The sequence below is a fragment of the Bolinopsis microptera genome, chromosome 1 (genome assembly GCF_026151205.1).
Source record: "Bolinopsis microptera isolate Bmic1 chromosome 1, MBARI_Bmic_1.0, whole genome shotgun sequence".
Taxonomy (NCBI): domain Eukaryota; kingdom Metazoa; phylum Ctenophora; class Tentaculata; order Lobata; family Bolinopsidae; genus Bolinopsis; species Bolinopsis microptera.
Window position 1 is genome coordinate 11,630,438 of NC_087072.1, and position 20,399 is coordinate 11,650,836.

At 40.7% G+C, this 20,399-nt stretch overlaps 1 protein-coding gene across 4 annotated transcripts in view; it reads left to right on the forward strand.

Annotated features, from left to right (window-relative positions):
- The window catches only part of LOC134813106 (uncharacterized), a 121,540-nt gene that overhangs the window by 70,168 nt on the left and 30,973 nt on the right, over positions 1–20,399 (forward strand). For all 4 annotated transcript variants that reach the window (XM_063822648.1, XM_063823448.1, XM_063821137.1 and 1 more), the window contains exons 2-4: positions 2,183–2,313; positions 2,575–2,800; positions 3,417–3,492. In XM_063822648.1, the coding sequence (XP_063678718.1) occupies positions 2,187–2,313; positions 2,575–2,800; positions 3,417–3,492 (429 nt within the window). In that variant the 5' untranslated portion in view covers positions 2,183–2,186. The remainder of the gene's footprint in view (positions 1–2,182; positions 2,314–2,574; positions 2,801–3,416; positions 3,493–20,399) is intronic.

Below are 20,399 nucleotides of genomic sequence, written 5' to 3' on the forward strand. Positions count from 1 at the left end.
TATAGTAATACAGCCAAAACCTCATTGTGGGGGCTTTCGACTTATATCATTGCTTAATAAGACTGCTTCTTGCAACTTTAAAATTAAGTTGCCAGTCAATGCAAAATTAGTACCAATAGCAGCAATTTTAAAATGTCTTTGGAAAGATTCTAATTTAGAAACTCCTCATCCGATTAGAGGAAAGGTGGACTTGCAGAAAAAAATTGCAAATTTCAAATCGAGACTCAGGTGTAGATGTAATGGCACACTTCCTAAACTGTATTTCTTTAAATGCGATGCTGAAAGTTGTTATGACAATATTCCATTGAAGGAGTTGCAAACAGAAGTACTAACTTGGTTAAATTGGAGCCCATTCTATCATATAGTGAAGGTACAAAGATACTGCCATGTGACCCATAGAACACATACAAAAACCATAGCAATCTCAAGTAATCGGAATGGAAGACTATCATTTAAAGAGATTATAGATGCTCTTGAGAAGTCATTCAAAACATCAACCATCTCATTGATCAAATACAAAGTTTTCACTAAAGAATTTGCAAAAAGAAATGTAGAGTTCTTTTTGCTTAATTCAATAATTTATCATGACGGAAGATTCTACCGAAGAAAGAGAGGTATTCCACAGGGTGCTAGCATCTCAAAACTCCTCTGTGATTTCTATTTCTGTCATATCTTCAAAAATGTTTCTGTAGGTCCAGATTCACTGTTTCTATCAGCAACCGATGACTTTCTGTACATTTCGTCACATAAAACAGAGGTGTGCAATTTCATGAAAGATTGTTTGAGGGGTGATTTCAATTTCATCTTGAACAAAAAAAAGACTGAGTCCTACTTGGAGAACAAAAATGAATTACTTTATTATGGCGTAAAGATCAAAATGACTTAATAGTTCTTTATATAATAAACCTTATTTCGATTTGCTTGTGAGATTTTAATTTAGGTTGGAATAACATGTACTGTTTTAATGATATGCATTATATACAATGACTGTAAATAAGTCAAATTCTTAATTTGAAAACATATTTTTATCGATTGAGCGTTTCTTTAATCCTTTAAGTGGGCTAAACATCCATGATGTTCATGTTGGTAGGGTTCAATGTAACACATGATAAAATGTTTCCTGAATGTTTTCCCTAATATGTTTTCCCTAATATAACTTTTCAGGTTTGAATATGATATGAGGTTGCAACTGTTGCAACTATGTTTATTAGCAGAAACCCGTGTTTCTCTAAAATGGTGTCAAGAGACATTAGACAATTTTATGTATTTAATTTGTGATTTTGACACCACCTTATTTATTCCTTGGCCAATTTTTGATTTATTTATACTGAACAAAAGGCCATAAAAGCATTCGACCCATCCAAAAAGTATATCTCTCACGGTTTTCGCAGAAAGTCTTGCTAAAGTTAAAGTCGTGGTGTCAGTAAAATGGTAACAGATATATAGTGTCTTGCTTTATATATAGTAAGATAGTAAACGACTCCTTTACAATATTCGACGATATAATAAAATAACTCATGTTTTAGTGTGCGACGTGTCATAACGGAATTTTATCATGTAGGATTCAAGGAGGTTAAATTTTAATCAAACATTTATTACACGCTTCGACATTAAAATAAGAAATTAACATATAGCTTTGACTATTTTTACACTCCGGTAATTTTCGTACTCATTTAATGGTTACCTTCTTGCCCACAGTTTAACGTTAAATCTCACTGTACCATATTCATTTAAAACTTAAAACTTACTACATACTATATTATATGTTTTGATGCTATGTCCTAAGAAGGGTATTCTTCTAACAGTTTTTGATTGACTTGAATGTCTGAAGCTTCTTTAAATTATTTTTATTCTTATTGTATTGCTGTGTAAATTCAATTATAATTATAATTCTAAACAACAAGCAAAATTCAGTATTGAAAACGTATCTTACCTTGCATTTGCATGTTTAAGTGCTGCACACTTAAAATTAAATCCTTAGTAACGGTCCCGTGTGCCACTCTCTACTCTCGAATGCAAGGTCTGCACTGTTTGTATCTCTGTCTGTACCATTAAAATAATTGACTTAAATGGTAATGTCAATTGCCAATGCCCAATGATACTGGTACTAAGCTATGTAAGTAAACATTGACCATACGTGGCGTGACCACGATAAAATTCTTGTAATTTCTAAATACTTAACAGCTATGGCAAGTTTTCAACCTCAAGTGTTGAACAAGTTAAACACTACGTTTAAAGATTTGATAACCGATAAGCAGAGCGAAGTATCCGGGATAGTGTTAACATGTTTCACATATCTCCTAATAGCTCTGGGTAAGTGTTCCTGCAAACAGAATAATGTAATTAATAGGTTTCAATCAATTCACAAGTATTTGTTCAATTATTTATGGAAATGTAGTCGGAGAGGGGGCCACCCCATACTTATTTTCTTGTAATGGTGATAACAGTTTATCAAAAAATGGCTTCGATTTAAAATAGATACAGGTTTTAATAAAATTCAATTGTATTAATTATATATACATATATTTTTTATCGTACACAATTAACGATTTCCTAACATTGGTTTATTTTCAGGGGTTATAATGCTGTTGAAATTGTACTTTCAAACAGTGTTTATTTTCGCTAAGTACTTCCCGATCGTGACGCTTCCACTCTATGTGGTAGGAGCATGGGCCTTTTCTGCTCTTCTATTCTATATGGCCTGGGATATGGGATATGGCGTCGATGATAATGGGAACATCCAGAAACACATCATGACAGAGACCTTTGCTACTGTTGTTCATCAAGGACTCATAGTTGGGTAAGCTAATAATTAAGGACTTATAATTGGGTAACCCTTCAGTTCCATGGGCAAATTTTCATTCAAATATTTCACTGAAGTAAAATATGTCGGACGATGTTTTGACCCTCTCTTTTCGATTCACTGTCATATTTGAGCTTTAAAAAGTTCGTGAACGTGCTCACATAGTACAATTTTCTCACTCAAATAATATAGTCGCTGTGGTCGTAATCGATATTATAATTGCATTTTGTTGTCTCGCACCCAAGTGTCTGTTTGTGTTTGTGTATCCTAATTAAAACTCGAGTGGCTGCATTCCTGATCCTGCCAGACACCACCAATACGCGTATCGATTTATGCGTGCAAATAATTTGCCCATGGAACAGGTCAACCTTTTAATTTTATTTCGCAAATAGAATTTGCGCAAATTTTTCACTGTATTATTTGCCCATGGAACTAAAGGCTTTTAAAGGGTAAGCTAATAAGGACTGGGTAAGCTGATGATACTTATTAATAATTAACTCCCGGAAACTTGATTTACGGGAGCTGGAGGTAAATTTTGATGACGACGATCACAATCAATGATTCAATGATTAAGGGCTAATTGCTGTTCATGTTTGAGTTTCATCTTTTTCAGAGCTGTATTTTTGATGATCGCTCCGTTCACCCTGCTCATGCCCCGACTCAGATTCGGCAGATCCTCCTCTGATAACGTAAGTTGTAGTAAATAACGTGTCTTTTTGTTTTACCACCTGGTTCTCTGTTCGTAATATAATTAGTATATTTCTTTATTCTAATAGTACTTCTTTTCCTGTTCGTGTATTGTGTGTGTTCGTGAACTCTCTCAAATTTTAATTTTCAAAACAACATTTTCAAAACACACTTTTCAAAACTTCAAAACACATTTTCAAGTAGCTTAAGTTCTGACAGTTAATGCATATTTACGCCTTTCCCTTAAGTTTATAAGAACAATTAAAATACATTTATTTATGTAAATTATACAACATTGGATAGGTGATGTAATGGGGATACACTACACTTGTAATCCATATTATATTATAAAAGTCTCCTATTTTATACTAGGCTTGCTTTTGAATATAGCATTGTATTACAATGTGCAGTGGTAGCATAGTAGACAAAACTGTGTGTAAACTGGAACTAGTGACGTCCAGGTAACTCCTTTGTGTAACTAGTGTCGTCCAGGTAACTCCTGTGTGTAACTAGTGTCGTCCAGGTAACTCCTGTGTGTAACTAGTGTCGTCCAGGTAACTCCTGTGTGTAACTAGTGTCGTCCAGGTAACTCCTTTGTGTAACTAGTGTCGTCCAGGTAACTCCTGTGTGTAACTAGTGTCGTCCAGGTAACTCCTGTGTGTAACTAGTGTCGTCCAGGTAACTCCTTTGTGTAACTAGTGTCGTCCAGGTAACTCCTGTGTGTAACTAGTGTCGTCCAGGTAAGTGGTAACTCCTGTGTGTAACTTGTGTCGTCCAGGTAACTCCTTTGTGTAACTAGTGTCGTCCAGGTAAGTGGTAACTCCTGTGTGTAACTTGTGTCGTTCAGGTAACTCCTTTGTGTAACTAGTGTCGTCCAGGTAACTCCTGTGTGTAACTAGTGTCGTCCAGGTAACTCCTTTGTGTAACTAGTGTCGTCCAGGTAACTCCTGTGTGTAACTAGTGTCGTCCAGGTAACTCCTGTGTGTAACTAGTGTCGTCCAGGTAACTCCTTTGTGTAACTAGTGTCGTCCAGGTAACTCCTGTGTGTAACTAGTGTCGTCCAGGTAACTCCTGTGTGTAACTAGTGTCGTCCAGGTAACTCCTGTGTGTAACTAGTGTCGTCCAGAAACACACACACACACACCTCTGAAGTACCATTTTGGGAAATCTTACAATTGCTGAAAGAATTTCAGTGTACACTGTTGAACACACAGTGACGCTCAGTACTTCGCTATTGTGTGTATATTGTGTATTATTGTCTTTTCATCCAGGGGCATTATCCTGCACTGTGCAAATCCAGTCTCTTAACCACAAAGGCGTTAATTGTTGCAATATCCAACTGGTTAAATCACAGGATCACTGGAAAATAGTAAGAACTAAGAGTGTAAGAGTGTAACTAAAAATAACAGAATGCAGAAAGTTTAACAAATAGCTTCAACCTGTCATTACAATTATTATACTACTACTATTATAGTACTGGAGTATACATCATTCAAAGTTTTAACCCTGCCTTCTAACGGATACTTTGTAGGCTTCTAAACTGTTTCCTGGGGGGGGGGGGGGGGGGGGTTCGGGTACCAAGTGGGGTACACTAAACTGTTTCCGGTGGGGGGCGCCGGGGGGGTTTCGGGTATCAAGTCAGTGATCGACCGAGAGCAGGATATTTGCTGAGGCCGAGGAGTGCTTTTCCAACCGAGGCTGAGGCCGAGGGGTGAATTTTTGAATTTGACCGAGGCCTCGGCCTCGGTCGATCACTGTACCAAGTGTTGGACATCACGTTGGTGGGGGGGGGGGGGGGTACACTAAACTTCCCGAACCCCCCCCCCCCCCCCCACGGAAACGAGAGCAGGATATTTGCTGAGGCCGAGGCCTCGGTCGATCACTGTACCAAGTGTTGGACATCACGTTGGTGGGGGGGGGTACACTAAACTGTTTCCGTGGGGGGGGGGGGGGGGGGGGGGAGGGTTCCAAGTGTTGGACATTTCGTTGGTGGTTGGTCATTTTTCTCCCAAAAGAAAGCTAATACATGGTACTAAATGGTGGGTCTACTGCCCATTTCAATGCAATTTGTTTAATTTGTTTAATTTGTTTAATTTGTTTAATTTGTTTAATTTGTTTAATTTGTTTAATTTGTTTAATTTGTTTAATTTGTTTAATTTGTTTAATTTGTTTAATTTGTTTGATACAATTAAATTAAATTTTGATAAACAAATTTATCCAATCCCATCCCCCGGCCCCCCCCCCCCCTCTAGCTCTCATCGGTCTCCCCGATTTACAAACCCGAAATAGTTTAAATACAGATTTGATCTTAAAAACAAAGATAAAGTGTCCAACCTGAACTGATTGTTTCTCATGCAGAATCTCATGCTGGGCAAAGATCTTTCAGTGTTATTGGACCTAAAATTTACAACAATCTACCACCATCAGTTAAAATGTGTTATACAGATTACAGTGGATATGTTTAAGACTGCTTTAAAGACATGCTTATTTAATTTGTCACAATTCGGAGAAGTTATATTCCTCGTCGTATCTTGTATCTTGTTGTATATTCCTAGGATGTAATCGGTTTAATGGGTATATTTATTATTTACTGACAAAGAGTAAAGTCAGTTGAGTAGGAATATATTCAACTGCTCGTCTTATCACAGCTCAAGTGTGATTTAGTGAGTTTTTCTCAGACTTTTAAGCGAGTATTAGTGTGAGAATCAATGTACCAGCGTTTAAGGCCTACATCCGATCTGTTAATCGTATTAAGCTGTTATGTTAAAGCGGAACTGTGTAACAATGCTCTGGTACGTGTAACTGAAACATTTTCTTCATAGATTCATAAAAAGTCAGGAATTCTCCTGGCATTCGTCTTAAAACATTGAACTATATTGAATTACGTTCTCCGTGTATATTATAACGTATATTAAACATTCCAATTATTCTGCACACTAAATATTTCCGTGTAACGTGTAGTGTGGAAGTGCCTCATAATGCCCTAACTAGTAGTTAGTATTTAGTAACTACTCCTCTTGACAAGGGTGTAAGCAGGGGGGCCTCTTGGTTAGCTACACTTTTGAACATCAGGTCTTCTAAGAGTTAAAAATACTAGCATGAACCCGTCTAACCCTAAAGTGGTGTCAAGACTAAAAGTAAAATAATTATTACCTATTTAATTCGCGTTTTTGACACCACTTGGGGGTCCAAATTTTGGGCACTAAAATTCTTATTCCATGGCCAATTTTTATTTTTTCACGCTGATTTGAAAAGTAATAAAGCATTTTACCCATACCAGTCAAAAAAATCCTTCTAGAGTTCATCACAAGTAGCACCCACCTTGAAGATCTTTGACACCCAGACACACCCCATTGGCGAACAAACTTTGGATATAACCTTAGGTCACCAGCTCTTTCACTGAAGTCATTAGCCCTTTCAGGCTTTCACTGAAGTCATCAGATGTGACTCTGATCAACGGTATAGTTGTCCCAAAGAATTATTTTAATACAATATGTGTTAGATACCACTTAAACACAAAGAATAGCCCAAGTTATTGTTACTATACCAGGGTTCTTTGAAATCTTCCCCAGAAGAGAATATATTACGATTTAAATTAACTGCTCGACTCAAGAGCCACCACCAAAACAGTGGCTCCTGAGTTCTGGTGATTATAAGCGGGCTATATTGTAATACATGGGCAGATGATACACTGCTGTAAAATAGAGCCATAATAGAGCCTGGAATATACAAAGACACATACTGTTGTGGCTCTGACTGGACCAAGCTAATGACTGTATGGTTAGAGAGGGAGGTAGCTGAATGTGGTGAGGTTAGAGAGGGAGGTAGCTGAATGTAGTGAGGTTAGAGAGGGAGGGAGCTGAATATAGTGAGGTTAGAGAGGGAGGGAGCTGAATGTAGTGAGGTTAGAGAGGGAGGGAGCTGAATGTAGTGAGGTTAGAGAGGGAGGTAGCTGAATTTAGTGAGGTTAGAGAGGGAGGTAGCTGAATGTAGTGAGGTTAGAGAGGGAGGTAGCTGAATGTAGTGAGGTTAGAGAGGGAGGTAGCTGAATGTAGTGAGGTTAGAGAGGGAGGTAGCTGAATGTAGTGAGGTTAGAGAGGGAGGTAGCTGAATGTAGTGAGGTTAGAGAGGGAGGGAGCTGAATGTAGTGAGGTTAGAGAGGGAGGTAGCTGAATGTAGTGAGGTTAGAGAGGGAGGGAGCTGAATGTAGCGAGGTTAGAGAGGGAGGTAGCTGAATGTAGTGAGGTTAGAGAGGGAGGGAGCTGAATGTAGTGAGGTTAGAGAGGGAGGTAGCTGAATGTAGTGAGGTTAGAGAGGGAGGTAGCTGAATGTAGCGAGGTTAGAGAGGGAGGTAGCTGAATGTAGTGAGGTTAGAGAGGGAGGGAGCTGAATGTAGTGAGGTTAGAGAGGGAGGTAGCTGAATGTAGTGAGGTTAGAGAGGGAGGTAGCTGAATGTACTGTGGTAAGAGAGGGAGGTAGCTGAATGTAGCGAGGTTAGAGAGGGAGGTAGCTGAATGTAGTGAGGTTAGAGAGGGAGGTAACTGAATGTAGTGAGGTTAGAGAGGGAGGGAGCTGAATGTAGTGAGGTTAGAGAGGGAGGTAGCTGAATGTAGTGAGGTTAGAGAGGGAGGTAGCTGAATCTAGCGAGGTTAGAGAGGGAGGTAGCTGAATGTACTGTGGTTAGAGACTAGAGAGGGAGGAAGCTGAATATAGTGAGGTTAGAGAGGGAGGTAGCTGAATGTACTGTGGTAAGAGAGGGATGTAGCTGAATGTACTGTGGTAAGAGAGGGAGGTAGCTGAATGTACTGTGGTAAGAGAGGGAGGTAGCTGAATGTACTGTGGTAAGAGAGGGAGGTAGCTGAATGTACTGTGGTAAGAGAGGGAGGTAGCTTGGCTGGAGATTGTGAAATACATGTGAGGGTGTGTTTATAAGAAGTAGGTCATGTCAACCATCAGTTGACCATATATTTCTTTACACTGCACTTACTCTAGTAGCAGGGAATAGTTGAGTGTGCACTTCGATGTATACGATTTCTGACAACACAGGGTTGTTTGTTAGATCATTCTTAACCAAAATCGTTTAGGTACGCAATTTGTGTCGCTAGACATAACCCTACAGGGCAAATTTTCTAAATTACCCTCAGTCGCGTATATGGGATTTTTGTATTTCAGCCCCTGAAGGTCATAGAGACTTCAATTTTAGCTTAAAACTACCGCAATGGCCATATTTATATACAAGTTATGAAGCAACATAAGGTCTCCAGTGCTTTGTTTTATAGATATTGACAAAAAACTGTTTTTTGTCTCAGCGAACCAAAAATGGGACCGAATACTGATAACTTGAACTAGGAAAATTGTAGAGACTTGAATTTTAGCTTAAAATGAGCGCAAACATCACATTTATATACAACTTATAAAGCAATATAAGCCCTTTAATGCTTATTTGTTAAGATATTGACAAAAATCGGTCATTTTGGCTACACGCGTGAGGAAAAACACCAAATTGGGCAACAACTTTGGTCTTTTTTTGACCAGTTTTGTGCTCAAGTTATTAAAATGTGCTTTGATGTTGTAGATCGGGTGTTTTCTTCCAATATGGGTTTCGGTATAAATCTGGAAGCACCCGGTTCATGGGTGATAGGGGTTAAAAACCCAAAAATGTCAGGCGATGGGCGAGACAATTGTCTGAATTTGGTTATAAAAACACTTGCACTCTTTGCTAGGGTTTGCTTTTTTCTGCTACATCGATCCGATTTCTAACTACTAATCATCCGCATCTAGATCATTCTCTTTTAGATACATGATTTCTATAAGTTCTTAAAGGTACATATTCCGGCATGATGTAAAGTCTATATCAAAGCATTTTAATGTGGTCTTAACAAGTTGCAAGATATTCAAATTCACTAATATAAAACAAAGATTGTAGGTTATCCTTCTTTTACATAATATTGAGTAATTGTGGGCTTTTTGAGGGGGAGGCTATAAAATGGCCGAATATAACTTTAACGTAAACGACCCAATAATAATATTAAACGTAGAATGAAACTACTTAAAACTTATACAGATTCATGGTATCCTGTTTCAAGACGCTTGCTCCTGATTTTTAGCAACAATATCAACTGACCCCACGACGTTGTAATATAATTGTGAGTAGGCAATCACTTGATCTATAAGTTTTGAACGGTAGTTTGTAAAAATAATTACATTCTACAAACATTATACGCTCCTACTATGCAATTACTAGCCTCTGGACTAACTCCCAATCATCTGTCCATATAATGGTGTTTCTGGACAGATAGATGGTGTATGATGCCCTCATGCTAATTTCAGCGATCTTCATGCAGGCCTTTTTCTCTTTAGTGTTTACGTTCAAGGTGCAGTGGTTCATAAAGGTTTGGAGGCTGCAGTTGTGAATGCCTCGAACTCGAACTGCTACTGTCTGGAGCTTGCAATCTCTTCTGTCAGCTGCTGATATCTCTTCATATTCTTTTCTCTTGATCAGCAAAGTTCTCCTCATTCAGATGCACCTTCTTCGCTTTATCTGAATAGATCACTACATCTGGTCTCAGTTGTATTACACTAATGTAATGTCTAACAATAACGTTCATAAGTGCTAAAATTTCGAACTAGCGGACCATATTCGAAGGAGAAATTTGGGACAGTTTTTTGCTTGGAAATACTGATTTTAACCACAAATCGAATTTTAACCACAAAAATCAAAAATGACTCCCAATAATATTCTTATGGAGAGTGTGGATAAATATTAAATATTTAAAATAATACAGGTTTGACTATAATGAAGTTGTGTCAATAATCATGTAAAGAATAATAGATAACCTACAATCTTAGTTTGGTAAACCAATTTGGTATCTTTCCTGTGTAGCCAAAATTACTCAATATGTAAAACTAAAAGAAGGATTATAACCTACAATCTTTGTTTTATTAGTGAACTTGAATATCTTGCAACTTGTTAAGACCACATTAAAATGCTTTGATATAGACTTTACATCATGCCGGAATATGTACCTTTAAGAACTTATAGAAATCATGTATCTAAAAGAGACTGATCTAGATGCGGATGATTAGTAGTTAGAAATCGGATCGATGTAGCAGAAAAAAGCAAACCCTAACAAAGAGTGCAAGTGTTTTTATAACCAAATTCAGACAATTGTCTCGCCCATCGCCTGACATTTTAGGGTTTTTAACCCCTATCACACATGAACCGGGTCCTTCCAGATTTATACCGAAACCCATATTGGAAGAAAACACCCGATCTACAACATCAAAGCACATTTTAATAACTTGAGCACAAAACTGGTAAAAAAAGACCAAAGTTTTTACCCAATTTGGTATTTTTCCTCACGCGTGTATCCAAAATGACCGATTTTTGTCAATATCTTAACAAATAAGCATTAAAGGGCTTATATTGCTTTATAAGTTGTATATAAATGTGATGTTTGCGCTCATTTTAAGCTAAAATTCAAGTCTCTACGATTTTCCTAGTTCAAGTTATCAAAATTCAGTCCCATTTTTGGTTCGCTGAGCCAAAAAACAGTTTTTTGTCAATATCTATAAAACAAAGCACTGGAGACCTTATGTTGCTTCATAACTTGTATATAAATATGGCCATTGCGGTAGTTTTAAGCTAAAATTGAAGTCTCTATGACCTTCAGGGGCTGAAATACAAAAATCCCATATACGCGACTGAGGGTAATTTAGAAAATTTGCCCTGTAGGGTTATGTCTAGCGACACAAATTGCGTACCTAAACGATTTTGGTTAAGAATGATCTAACAAACAACCCTGTGTTGTCAGAAATCGTATACATCGAAGTGCACACTCAACTATTCCCTGCTACTGGAGTAACTGGTCTAATTTTTACACATTAGCCTAGCCCAGTAGATCGCTGTCTTTAGTAAGGGTAAACTGTATACCTATACTTTAAACACAGGTGCCCACAAAATTTACATAACACTATCTTTTGGGACAAGTTTAATCTGCATTTTGCATTAGCTTAGTCCATATTTAGCTACCTCCAGCTCCCTCTCTTAGCCCATATTTAGGATAAGGACAGTGATTTAAAGCGCACCTTCGGAACGTTTATCATGACATTTTACCATCACTGAAGCACTAAGGATCACTTGAGCTTTACGATTCTAGACGGGACTGTATAACTGTATTATACCGTGCGAGGGGGGCGGAGCGGGTACCGTGCGATTGGGCGGGTACCGTGTGGGGGGGGGGGTACCTTACCTTGGGTACCTTGGGTTCGTTTCGGGCTAGCACGCCCAGGCCAAGACATCTTGCGTCTCCACCACCGGGTTCTCCGTTATCATGTCTTGCTCACAGCCCATTCCAAGATTGAATTTCCATTAGGGGTAGGAGGGGTGTCGGGGACGGTATGGAGAAAGCGATCAAGTGCTGCCTTGAATTTTGGCAATGTTGGTATAGACTTGATGTCGTGAGGCACAACGTTATACAAAGCAGAGGCCACTGAAGGGAAAGAATGGAACCTCATGGTGTTGATGCTTTTGTATTTTGGTCCGCCAAGAGGACGAAGACATGTAACACCTCTTCTTTGAGAGTGGTGGAAAGAAATGTTTACACTGTTGGGAATCTCACCGTAGTAAATTTTCCAGACAAGGATGATCATGTACCTTTCGCGGCGGCGCTGTAGGGAGTAGAGATCAAGCTGCTTCAGGGGGAGGGGGGCGGGTACCCATGCGAGGGGGCGGGTACCGTGCGAGGGGCGGTACCATGCGAGAGGGGTGGGGGATGGGGTCGTTTACCGTGTTCACACTTGTTAATAAAGTAAATTGTCCCTTTGCCGTAGAGTATCCTGTTGTTAGGATGAGTGTGTGCAGATGTTATAGCAAATGTACTGGTTATTTAATGCGTGTTCTTATGTAAATATTCCTGTATAACTAAAACAGTAAAACTAGCTATATTATGTAAATGAACTCATTCCAGCCAATAGAGTATGTATGTCAAACACTTCTAAATTATGAATATGCTTGTAGAGAAAGGATGACTCGTGGTTTGATATTCTAGACTCACGTTTTTAGATTTTCCCTTTCTTTATAAAATCAATAGTCTGATGGGTTCTATAACTCCTAGAAAGCATATTGACATGCTGAAGCATCAAAAATACGTCCAAGACTTAAATGTTACTATAATCTTTCCATTTTTATTGAGTAACTGTTCGTTACTCACCAGCTACAAGATACACTCACCAGCTACAAGACACACTCACCAGCTACAAGACACACTCACCAGCTACGAGACACACTCACCAGCTACAAGACACACTCACCAGCTACAAGACACACTCACCAGCTACAAGACACACTCACCAGCTACAAGACACACTCACCAGCTACAAGACACACTCACCAGCTACAAGACACACTCACCAGCTACAAGACACACTCACCAGCTACAAGACACACTCACCAGCTACAAGACACACTCACCAGCTACAAGACACACTCACCAGCTACAAGACACACTCACCAGCTACAAGACACACTCACCAGCTACAAGACACACTCACCAGCTACAAGACACACTCACCAGCTACAAATCACACTCACCAGCTACAAGACACACTCACCAGCTACAAGACACACTCACCAGCTACAAGACACACTCACCAGCTACAAGACACACTCACCAGCTACAAGACACACTCACCAGCTACAAGACACACTCACCAGCTACAAGACACACTCACCAGCTACAAGACACACTCACCAGCTACAAGACACACTCACCAGCTACAAAACACACTCACCAGCTACAAGACACACTCACCAGCTACAAGACACACTCACCAGCTACAAGACACACTCACCAGCTACAAGACACACTCACCAGCTACAAGACACACTCACCAGCTACAAGACACACTCACCATCTACAAGACACACTCACCAGCTACAAGACACAATCACCATCTACAAGACTCACTCACCAGCTACAAGACACACTCACCAGCTACAAGACACACTCACCAGCTACAAGACACACTCACCAGCTACAAGACACACTCACCATCTACAAGACACACTCACCAGCTACAAGACACACTCATCAGCTACAAGACACCCTCACCAGCTACAAGACACACTCACCAGCTACAAGACACACTCACCAGCTACAATACACACTCACCAGCTACAAGACACACTCACCAGCTACAAGACACACTCACCAGCTACAAGACACACTCACCAGCTACAAGACACACTCACCAGCTACAAGACACACTCACCAGCTACAAGACACACTCACCAGCTACAAGACACACTCACCAGCTACAAGACACACTCACCAGCTACAAGACACACTCACCAGCTACAAGACACACTCACCAGCTACAAGACACACTCACCAGCTACAAGACACACTCACCATCTACAAGACTCACTCACCAGCTACAAGACACACTCACCAGCTACAAGACACACTCACCAGCTACAAGACACACTCACCAGCTACAAGACACACTCACCAGCTACAAGACACACTCACCATCTACAAGACACACTCACCAGCTACAAGACACACTCACCAGCTACAAGACACACTCACCAGCTACAAATCACACTCACCAGCTACAAATCACACTCACCAGCTACAAGACACACTCACCAGCTACAAGACACACTCACCAGCTACAAGACACACTCACCAGCTACAAGACACACTCACCAGCTACAAGACACACTCACCAGCTACAAGACACACTCACCAGCTACAAGACACACTCACCAGCTACAAGACACACTCACCAGCTACAAGACACACTCACCAGCTACAAGACACACTCACCAGCTACAAGACACACTCACCAGCTACAAGACACACTCACCAGCTACAAGACACACTCACCAGCTACAAGACACACTCACCAGCTACAAGACACACTCACCAGCTACAAGACACACTCACCAGCTACAAGACACACTCACCAGCTACAAGACACACTCACCAGCTACAAGACACACTCACCAGCTACAAGACACACTCACCAGCTACAAGACACACTCACCAGCTACAAATCACACTCACCAGCTACAAGACACACTCACCAGCTACAAGACACACTCACCAGCTACAAGACACACTCACCAGCTACAAGACACACTCACCAGCTACAAGACACACTCACCAGCTACAAGACACACTCACCAGCTACAAGACACACTCACCAGCTACAAGACACACTCACCAGCTACAAGACACACTCACCAGCTACAAGACACACTCACCAGCTACAAGACACACTCACCATCTACAAGACTCACTCACCAGCTACAAGACACACTCACCAGCTACAAGACACACTCACCAGCTACAAGACACACTCACCAGCTACAAGACACACTCACCAGCTACAAGACACACTCACCATCTACAAGACACACTCACCAGCTACAAGACACACTCACCAGCTACAAAACACACTCACCAGCTACAAGACACACTCACCAGCTACAAGACACACTCACCAGCTACAAGACACACTCACCAGCTACAAGACACACTCACCAGCTACAAGACACACTCATCAGCTACAAGACACCCTCACCAGCTACAAGACACACTCACCAGCTACAATACACACTCACCAGCTACAAGACACACTCACCAGCTACAAGACACACTCACCAGCTACAAGACACACTCACCAGCTACAAGACACACTCACCAGCTACAAGACACACTCACCAGCTACAAGACACACTCACCAGCTACAAGACACACTCACCAGCTACAAGACACACTCACCATCTACAAGACACACTCACCAGCTACAAGACACACTCACCAGCTACAAGACACACTCACCAGCTACAAGACACACTCACCAGCTACAAGACACACTCACCAGCTACAAGACACACTCACCAGCTACAAGACACACTCACCAGCTACAAGACACACTCACCATCTACAAGACACACTCACCATCTACAAGACACACTCACCAGCTACAAGACACACTCACCAGCTACAAGACACCCTCACCAGCTACAAGACACACTCACCAGCTACAAGACACACTCACCAGCTACAAGACACACTCACCAGCTACAAGACACACTCACCAGCTACAAGACACACTCACCAGCTACAAGACACACTCACCAGCTACAAGACACACTCACCAGCTACAAGACACACTCACCAGCTACAAGACACACTCACCAGCTACAAGACACACTCACCAGCTACAAGACACATTCACCAGCTACAAGACACACTCACCAGCTACAAGACACACTCACCAGCTACAAGACACACTCACCAGCTACAAGACACACTCACCATCTACAAGACACACTCACCAGCTACAAGACACACTCACCAGCTACAAGACACACTCACCAGCTACAAGACACACTCACCAGCTACAAGACACACTCACCATCTACAAGACACACTCACCAGCTACAAGACACACTCACCAGCTACAAGACACACTCATCAGCTACAAGACACCCTCACCAGCTACAAGACACACTCACCAGCTACAAGACACACTCACCAGCTACAAGACACACTCACCAGCTACAAGACACACTCACCAGCTACAAGACACACTCACCAGCTACAAGACACACTCACCAGCTACAAGACACACTCACCAGCTACAAGACACACTCACCAGCTACAAGACACACTCACCAGCTACAAGACACATTCACCAGCTACAAGACACACTCACCAGCTACAAGACACACTCACCAGCTACAAGACACACTCACCAGCTACAAAACACACTCACCATCTACAAGACACACTCACCAGCTACAAGACACACTCACCAGCTACAAGACACACTCACCAGCTACAAATCACACTCACCAGCTACAAGACACACTCACCAGCTACAAGACACACTCACCAGCTACAAGACACACTCACCAGCTACAAGACACACTCACCAGCTACAAGACACACTCACCAGCTACAAGACACACTCACCAGCTACAAGACACACTCACCAGCTACAAGACACACTCACCAGCTACAAGACACACTCACCAGCTACAAGACACACTCCCCAGCTACAAGACACACTCACCAGCTACAAGACACACTCACCAGCTACAAGACACACTCACCAGCTACAAGACACACTCACCAGCTACAAGACACACTCACCAGCTACAAGACACACTCACCAGCTACAAGACACACTCACCAGCTACAAGACACACTCACCAGCTACAAGACACACTCACCAGCTACAAGACACACTCACCAGCTACAAGACACACTCACCAGCTACAAAACACACTCACCAGCTACAAAACACACTCACCAGCTACAAGACACACTCACCAGCTACAAGACACACTCACCAGCTACAAGACAATCGACAATATGAGACAGACTTTAAATGAAAGGTAGGTTAAACTCTCTGGGCAAAAGTGGTTGCAAAATATAGTCAATTTTGCATCTTGTCGTTCGCCAATAACTCAAAAACACAGTATTTTAGAAATTACGACTTATGTGGTCCAAAAATTGGTATTTCCTTGAAATTGGTAACATGTGCATTATTGAAAAGGTAGGTTAAACTCTCTGAATTATTGAAACATTTCTCCAGGCCGCATAGTAAAGACAAGTAGTCCATGTTTAGCAACGTTATTTCTCCTTTTAACTACAAGAAATCTCTCGACATTCCCATCGTGATGACTCACTTAAATTAGTGTTCTAATTTCTAATAGTGTGTAGCTTTCTAATGAGGTCACTTTGATATCCAGATCTGCTCTGTCTAAAAGCTTCTTCTCCTCATTACTAAGCCATTAGTGAAAGAGAAAGATCTCCGTTTTGGGTATATCGGCTTCTGTAATTCGGCATTTAGCCATGTGACAAGTCTCGTGACATACTGTACTCGGAGTATATATACATACAGCACATACGTGCTGTACTCGGAGTATAATAGGTGCTGTACTCGGAGTATAATATGTGCTGTACTCGGAGTATAATACGTGCTCTACTCGGAGTATAATACGTGCTCTACTCGGAGTATAATACGTGCTCTACTCGGAGTATAATACGTGCTCTACTCGGAGTATAATAATTGGTAACTGCACGGAAATTACTATAGTTGACCGTGTACACATTACCACAGAGTTACTCTTGCTAACCTCCCTTATTACTTTACTATAGTTCGCAACAATATATTCAACTTTAATTGAACATATGATATGTTATATCATTTTTTGAGCTACATATCAGTACTACAGCTAGTGTAGCTGTACAACTGCTACTCAGCTTTAGAATTTGCTGGAAATAAGCGGATATAGACATAGCACGGATTAAGTGGTAAATAATTATGCAGTTACGACTAGTATACTACTGTAAAGAATATCACAATTACTAAACATTCTTTAACCATTCTGTACAGTATGACGTATACTAGTATGTAGTATGTAACCATTCTGTACAGTATGATGTATGTAGTATGTAGTATGTAACCATTCTGTACAGTATGATTTATGTAGTATGTAGTATGTCGTATGTAATCATTCTGTACAGTATGTAGTATGTAGTATAGTATTAATGCTTTTTATGCAAACAAGTGAAAACGAATCTTTTATGTCATGTTTCCAGGGTTTGGACTGGAATTGCTCGCTTAAAGAACTTCCATCGCGTTACATTAATCGCATTATAATTTTCTGAAACATATATTACATTTACAATAAATTATGCAATATCACAACATTACAATCAACAAAATAAATTTAATCGCAGAATCTCAAATACAAATAATCAAATAAAGTAGTATGTAACCATTCTGTTCAGTATGTAGTGTGAAGTATGTAGCCATCCTGCTCGTTTTTAGTACATCATCTGTATTACAGCATCAGTATTACCAAACGAACTATGATTGCGCAATTTTCTGACCCACAGTAATCGGGGATCAATTACAAAAAAAAAATACTCTGGCACTACAAATTATAGGCAATAATCTCTTTTATAATCCGAAAGTGTCTGTTTGTTTGTCTGTTCGCTCAAGTGCAAATTAGACGGGAAATAAGAAGTTCCATAACAACGAAGGCGGTTGTTACGATGTACGCGCACGTGCAAAGATTTTGCGAGCAGTTTTGTTATCATATTACTTTGTCTGGACTGTTTCACATATTAATCGGCGATTCGGCTGTATCTTCGGTTTGGATGGATGTTTTTTGATGTGATCAAAAATTTCTTTCAAATATATTATTAACTTCCTCCCTATAACCACGGGATTTCTAGTATAGATATTATATAAATAACATTATGTAATATATAATATATAGATTATATAATGTGCTCGCCTCCAGTTCAGACTATAATAGCTGATCTTTAACTACAACAAACCCTTAGTAACACAGGAGAACAGAATAATTTAGTCTCCATTAGAAGATCACTTCCTTCTATCTATTGCATAAAGGGATGATGCACCATTGAGAACATATAATAGTACGGCATGTAATAGTACGGCATGTTATAGTACGGCACGTATCGCGTGTATACTGTATACTGCTCGAATGGAGGTATTGTATTAAGATAATATAAATCATTCCTTAACAGTTTCACATACAATGACACTTAGTGAACTACTGAAATGTCGCCGCTTATCAACAACTGTTCTATATTCGATATCTTTGCACTGCAGCTATAATCTATATCTATTTTCAAGGAGAGTTATATATAATAATATAATATACATTATACTTTTATTGCTTATAATTATGTAGCCCGGTTGTGGAGTAGCCTGGTCGCTAATGTCCTGTCTATACTTTCTACAAGTCACGTAGTATGCTGCGTGTAATGTAAGCTACATCCCCTACATTCTCTCACAATTACATAATAAGTACCCCCCCCCCCTCCAGCCCCTCCCCCTCTAGCCCCATCCAGCTCCCCCCCTTATAAGTAGCCCAAACCCCCCCGGCGTGGCCCCCTCCCCCCCCGGCGCGGCCCCCTCCCCCTCCAGCCCCTCCCCCTTATAAGTACCCCCCCCCCCCGGGCGGCCCCCTCCCCCTCCAGTCCCATCCAGCTCCCCCCTTATAAGTTGCCCGAACCGTTATAAGTACCCCCCCGGCCCCCCCCCCCCCCCCCGCCCCCCCCCCCGCCCCCCCCCCCCCCCCCCCCCCCGAACCATTATAAGTACCCCCCCCCCCCCCAATTACCTAATTATATAGCAAATCTGTCATTAAGGGAGAGAAAGCGAGAGTGGGACATAACGTGAGACACTTTTGTATCACATTTCCGTCACAAAATGATCAATTAAACCACTTACCACCGACCGATTTAAAAAAACTTAATCATTTGGCTTCGTCAGAGTTTTGTCGGCACTAAACCGAAAAAAACCAGTCCCATATCTCTTACTGTTATCTTGATTAAACCATTCGTAAATTACAGACAGACAGACAGACATACAGTTTTTTTTTTCAGGACAAACGTAATTCGAATTTAGCTCGATCTGACTATCCAAACTATTAAATAAATGCAGAAATAAACCTTCATTTGAAAAGAATGAACTCGAATATTTTTCGATTTGACAAATTCCTCGAACCAGTGGTGGTAGTACGTCTTACCAAAAAGAATTATTTCAATTGGGCACTCACTGACTAAGCTATTAAGGCCAACTTATGCCCACTGACTTTTGGCCCACCCTGTATATTCACTACAATGTGTGACGCTGGGAACTTACACGGAAATATGTTTTGATTGAAATAAATTTTCGTGCACATACAGAATGAATGGTTAATAATTTAATATATATGTAGACCAAGGTCTGTGCACGGGATGCTTCCTGGAAGAATCCAGTTCTTTTAGCGGGGCACCCTACCTAAAGCCAAATTGAGATATAATAATCATATTCCTAGAGAAATAATCAGAAATCGAATACC